The sequence below is a fragment of the Arachis hypogaea genome, chromosome 7 (genome assembly GCF_003086295.3).
Source record: "Arachis hypogaea cultivar Tifrunner chromosome 7, arahy.Tifrunner.gnm2.J5K5, whole genome shotgun sequence".
NCBI lineage: Eukaryota > Viridiplantae > Streptophyta > Magnoliopsida > Fabales > Fabaceae > Arachis > Arachis hypogaea.
In genome coordinates this window covers 820,836-827,500 of record NC_092042.1, presented here as the reverse complement: position 1 = coordinate 827,500, position 6,665 = coordinate 820,836, and the positions used below count along the sequence as shown (strand labels likewise).

The window sequence follows — 6,665 nt, the reverse complement described above, 5'->3', positions numbered from 1 at the left end:
AGAATTACCCGTGTGGGGGTCCGTAGAGGGATATTTGTCAGTTACAGTTCACGAATCAAGTACTAAGGCAGAAGATGATCAATGGGTTGTCTATGGAGGTCGGAGACGGACGAGCTACTCGCTTCTGGGAGGATGTCTGGCTCCTTGGAGGTTTATTGAAAGATCGTTTTCCTAAACTCTACTCTGTTTCAAACCAAATAGGATCAGTGATAAGGGATTGTGGGTTTTGGGATGGTTTAGAGTGGATATGGAACTTCCAGTGGAGACGACAACTGTTCCAATGGGAGTTGAATCTAGTGAACCAGCTACTTGATACGTTAAGGCTGGTTAGACTTGCATATGACAGACAGGATAGAGTTGTGTGAAAATATGATAAACAAGATGTTTTTTTAACTAACTCATTTATGCAGGTAATACAGACGGAAATGGCCCCGGAGGATATCACAAGCTATAACTTTACTAGTACTATCTGGAAAGGACTTGTTCCACCAAGAGTGGAGGTGTTTGTTTGGTTTGCCTTGATTGGCAGAATCAGTAGGAAGGAGAGACTGAGTCGGCTTGGGGTTATTAACCAACAAGATACTTTATGTGTATTATGTAATAACTGTGTTGAGTCTGGTCACCACTTGTTTCTAGGCTGTAGTTTCTCTTGGCAGGTTTGGTGTGCATGGTTATCATATGTTGGTAGAACATGGTCTTGTTCGGATATGTTGAAGGAGCATTTCCTAAGTTGGACTGAGAATTCAGATAGAAAGGCGGAATGTAAGGTTTGGATGGTGAGCTTTTGCGCGATTATTTGGAATTTGTGGTTGGAAAGGAATAGAAGACTGTTTCAGAATAAAGAAAAAGGAGTGGAGGAGATTATCAACATGTTCTCTCTGAGTTACATGGAGTGGCTAGGTGCGAACCCCTTTGGTTGTTGATGGCAATGTCGGAGATGACATGGGGACATAATTTACTGCTTGATTGCTGTTTTGCTTTTTATTTTATTCCGTGTTGACTACGCTCCACTTCATGTGTTGAGCTCTACTTTCAAAAAAAAAAATAACTAAGTAATATTTATTTACAAAAGAAAAGAATAATTAAAAAATACAGAAAGAAAAAGGACATGTTAACAATGACCTCAAGATGAAAAATATTGGAGTAATAGAACATACTTCCAAAGAGCTTCTCAGCAGACATTTAGTTGCTGAAAACAATCATCAGCTACGAATTGCGTTGAAATATATATGGTACTTGCATAAGTATATGCCCAAAATATTAGGATCCCTTGCAAACAAGCCTGCAAAAGCCATTTCCTTGTTAAAGTTAAAAAGAACTTCAACAATATGCATTTGATGACATAATATTAGCTTCCACAGAAAAATCATGATAAAGGAACTCTGTGCCATTTGGGATAACGCTATCATCACTGATCTTTTAGACTGAAGAAGTATACTAGTCAATAAAACAAATCACTTATTGTTAAAAAAAGATCTCATGTAAATTTATTAAAAAAAAAACTACAAAAGGGAATAAATAAAAAAATGTTTGGCAACCGGATGGATGTTGCTCCCAAAATAACTATGGTCTCTCAGGAAAAGTAATAAAGAAAAGAAAACTAGTTGTACAACAAATTAACAACTCCATTATTTGCTCATGATCTCACTGTTGCTCGTTTACAGCTACTATTTTTCTACAAACATTGTATTAGGGCATGTAACATCGATAAAATTGCTTTTATATTAGTAAATCCTTGTTGAGTTTCGATAAAATTGCTTTTATATTAGTAAATCCTTGTTGAGTTTCGATAAAATTGAGTTGGAAGAGCATCTGACATTAGAAAAAACTAAGAATATAATAACACTTTCTTTGCCTGTTGGTGAAGCACATGCCTATAGCATGTTTAGGAATATATTATTTTAGGAAAACAATAAGCACTTAATTTTACAAAAATTGTTTCTAGAAGTTTGATTCTTAGCTTAACATCTTTAATTATTTTTTTGTGCCAGTACATTTCTAAATCTGAATGTGACCTGTGTAAGCAGCATAATTTGTCACTAATAATTTAACCACATGATCCTTTTTCATGAGATTTTTCATCACATTTTCACACCCTTATGGTGGGGCCCACGTAAAATCTGATCCTGCTTGGTGCAGAGTGTCCACTTGAAATGGAATATGAACATTCCTACTTAGCCGTTAGAAGCACACAACACATGCCCATAACTTCCATTTCCAATTAACTTCACTATACAATATAGTAAAGTTATCAGGTGTACTGGAGAACACTAATATTCCAGTTGTTTTAACCGTTAATTTTAATTAATATATATTATATATATTTTTTATAATTCAGATCAAACGGTTAAAATAACTGGATGACCAATGTTCCCGATACACCTGATAACCTTCCTATAATATATATGCAACTGAATTTCTAGCTTCTTGGTAATCCTATTCACTATTCAGGGTTCTTATCAGTTAGGCCTCTGTCTCCTACAAAATGGAAACATTAATGGCCAAGTTAATGGTTCTGATTCTTTTCCTATCCATGATTGCACCAAAAAGGAGTAATCATATACATAAGTGTTCATGTGTTGTTAAAATATCAACCAATGTTTGTGTACAAATGTTCAATTTTTTTTACCTAATTGCATTATATTATGATCACATGATGCAGTGTTTGCTGAATATGAGAAATGGTGCATAGCTGATCCGCAAAGCAGCGACGATGAGTTGCAGGCAGCGCTGAATTGGGCTTGTGGAAGTGGAGGTGCAGATTGTAGAAAAATCCAAGTGAACCAACCATGCTATTATCCAAACACTTTGAAAGACCATGCTTCCTATGCCTTCAACAGCTACTTTCAGAAGTTCAAGCACAGAGGTGGTTCTTGTTTCTTCAGAGGTGCTGCCATTACAACAGAAGCAGATCCTAGTAAGTTCTAAATTAAACTGATTCTAGATAACATATACATTGTACAATATTATAATAACGCTTTTTAAGAAGAACATATGCATGTTCACATTGGCAGAGTGCAAAAGCAGATCTAGAAGAATAGAAGGCCATGTGACATTGTAAAAAGTTTAGGAATATTAAAATTAATAAAATGCTTAGTTATATATGACATGTATGCATCAAAAGGAGGACAAGGCAAATTAACTTGGCAAACAAGTCAAGGAATCAATCCAAGCTAGTAACTGTTAGTCCTACCATTGTTAATTAAAGTGGTATATTAAAATAACTGATGAATCACGAGACAATTTGTCTCTAGATATATCGGTTTTTTCACGCACCACTTTGTTGAAAATAAACTACTATTTCAGAACAAAGTATAACGAGTCCTTCTATTGAGAAATTTGTGTAGATGATAACACAATAATATATATCCTTTGATTGCAGGTCATGGTTCTTGCCACTTTGACTTCATTCCTTAATTGGAACTGTCACTGAAGACTCAAAAATAGCTGCAGCAGAATCTACAGCTTAGATTTTATTTTTTCCTTTCTTTTTATTGAGGCTGTGTAATCCCCATCAAGCATTGTGCTCTTGCCTCTATTTTTAATTAATTGAGTTTAATCTCAGTCTAAGACTGAGAATGTTATTAAATCTTATGCAGATTAGTCTCCAATCTCAAAGAGCTTAATGATATGCTGCAAAATAACATTTGAGATTTCATAGCCAGTATGCTGCTGCATGGGAGTTTACTTGAAATATAGGGGAAAAGAAAAGATTGAAAAACAATAAGAGTGCAGGGAAGCTTCACAACTAACAAGGATTCCCTTTGAATGATGAAAATCAGAACCATTTCAGCTTAGGAATAAATTAACATCAATGCACATATATAATTACGAAAACAAAAAAGGAAACAATGATAGATCCGACAAGCCACATATAACAGCCATCTAGTCACCGAAAATGCCCTAAAACAAGCAACGCCAAAGAAAACACTTAGGTGCGGGTAAAGCAGAATAAAGAATCACAATCATGTGAATATTTAAAAGCATTAATATGGAATGGAAAGATGATCGGGAAGATGGTAACAAAACACAAGTTAAAAAGAAAGAGATACAAATGGCATTTTGTGATGTCTAACAAGAAGAATCCCACTTACTTTTATCCTTGCAATAGGCCTCTAGATATCATTTCACGAAGAAGTTTCTCCGCGTTATCATTTTCACCTTTTTCAAACAGAGCACGAATGATTATTTCATAAGTCACAGCATTCGGTAAGCAACCATTGTCTTCCATTTTCGACAAGAGAGCCAATGCTTCATGAAGCAGGCCCTCTTTGCAAAGCCCATTGATCATAATGGTGTATGTCTTCACATCTGGACGATAGCCTTTAATGGAAAGATCTTGAAATATCTCTTTTGCATTTTGAAGTCTTCCACTTTTGCACAGGCCATCTATAAGTACGCTGTATGTATATATATCTGGATCAATGCCACTCTCTTTCATTTGATTGAATAACATAAGTGCCTTGTCATGTTGTTTGATATTGAACAAACCATCCAACAAGGAACTGTAAGTAAATATATCAGCATGTTGACGTCTATCATGCATCTTTTCAAGAAGCTCCACAGCACAAAGGATTCTCCCTGATTTTCCCAAGCCATCAATTAGAGTATTGTAAGTAAACATGTCGGGAACCAAGTTCTTGCAACGCATCTCTTCAAGGAGATTCAAGGCATCATTGACCATTTTACTTTTGCACAAGCCATTAATCATGATATTGTAACTACAAACATCAGGAGACACACTACTTAGGGCCATTGTGTTGAATACATATTTTGCCTTGTTTACTTGATTAACCAAACAATGCCCATCCATTAAGCTGTTATAAGTAACCACATTTGGTTTCACACCATGTTTTGTCATCACAGCCAACACGTTCTTAGCATCTTTGATCTTTCCTTCCTTGCATAGCCCATCGATCAAAATACTATAGGTCCGAACACCTGGAGTAATGTTTTTGAGCATCATATGATTTAGTATATCAATGGCTTCCTTAAATTGACCCACAAGGCACAACCCATAAATCAGAGTCCTGTAAGTGATAACATCGGGAGAAATTCCCATAGCAAGCATTTCAGAGTATAAATGAAAAGCCTCACTTACAAGTGTATCCTTGCAGAGGCTATCAATAATTGCGCTGTACATGACAACATTAGGAACAATCCCATACTGTGGGATCTTTCTCAACACTTGAATAGCAGCTGCTGTGTGTCCGGCCTTACAGAGTCCATTAACCAAGGTCCCATAGGTGACTTGATCAAACTGAAATCCATGAGCCCGCACTATGTCATGGAAGTGCAGTGCTTTTTCAACATTACCACAGAGACAGAGACCTTTCAGGATTGTTGTCAACGTTATGGTATCAGACTGAAAACCCATCCTGAAAATCTTGGCCAATACAGAGAAAGCAAGCGTCATACGACCCATGCCACAACAACAATTGATTAAGATGTTCAAAGTAAAAAAGTTGGGAGCGATTCCCTTGGCTTGCAATTGCTGAAAAAGGGAAACGGCGGCGTGGAAATGCTTCGTCTTGGCAAGGGATCCCAAAATCTTGTTAAATTGGATGATGGGAGGAGTACGACGCATAGAGAGCATGCGAGTAAAGGAATCAACAGCATCGTCAACTTCAGCAAGGGATGGAGGCTCAGAATGAAAGTGAAGGCTTGTCCAGGAAGGAGGGAGAGTGGATAGTGGAACAAAATTAGGGATTTGACGAACAGAAACCCTAAACCTTGTTGCATGCAACATTGTTGATTCCTTCTGAATTCTGAGTAAGAGAAATTTGCTACTGCTTTTACATGTCTAGATTTTAATTCGTTTATTTTGAGGGTATTACTTTTTATAAGCTTGCTCACTCGCATAAATCAATACCTCATTAGTCATTGCAACCCTAATATGGTCCATTATCGTTTGTTTATTTCAAGTTTCAAGTTAATTTCCAAATATATCAATTCAAATGATTTTTAAATAGCATGAAATTTAATAGAGATGTCTATAAGATCAAAATCTGCTTAATATACTAAAACTGGTTTTCTCCCAGCTAATAAGGGTGACGTGTCTCTCTCTCGTGAGTCTATTCTCCCTCCAAAACGAATAAAATTTTTCATCTATTTTAAATTATTTATTATAATTATATTATTATATTATATTTAATATTTAATGAATAATATATAATTATACTAATTTAAGAACATATCTTCATTATAATTATATCAAATCAATATTTAATGCACTATTAAACTAGTTATCAATTATAATGCGTAATTATTATACATAACAAATTGCCTTAATAGTAATTAATTTACCTATTTATTTTTGTTTTACTAAGGTCTATAAATAGTATTTTTCTGTCGTACATACATCTAAATTTGAGAGTCAGTTCATAATTTTATATTTAGTATTTTTTTTTACTACTTCATAGAATAAGAATGTATTCTTCATTTTTTATTGAAGTTGATCCTTTTAAGGTACACTTTATAATTTTTTATAATATTTTTCATATACTCATTCTATTATATTATTCTTTTAATAATTTATTAATTGTTGTTACTCTAAGTTGTTCTTATCGTCTAATGTTCCAATTCAATTGTCTTTTACCACAATCGTTTACAATGCATCACATCTATAAAATACCTCATCGAGTTGTCTTCACTGATTCGGATTC

The 6,665-nt window shown here is 34.9% G+C and overlaps 1 protein-coding gene across 1 annotated transcript; it reads right to left on the bottom strand.

Annotated features, from left to right (window-relative positions):
- Positions 1-2,011: 2,011 nt before the first annotated feature.
- LOC112701729 (uncharacterized) lies at positions 2,012-5,891 on the bottom strand. Its single transcript, XM_025752473.3, has 2 exons — positions 4,095-5,891; positions 2,012-2,890 (listed from the first exon to the last, which is right to left on the bottom strand). The coding sequence occupies exon 1, from the start codon at positions 5,747-5,749 to the stop codon at positions 4,097-4,099; it is 1,653 nt and encodes a 550-aa protein (XP_025608258.1). The 5' UTR covers positions 5,750-5,891; the 3' UTR covers positions 2,012-2,890; positions 4,095-4,096.
- Between the last annotated feature and the right edge of the window lie 774 nt (positions 5,892-6,665).

Excerpts from the sequence above, each read along its gene's own strand:
- LOC112701729 (XM_025752473.3), bottom strand. The coding sequence starts at position 5,749 with ATGTTGCATGCAACAAGGTTTAGGGTTTCTGTTCGTCAAATCCCTAAT.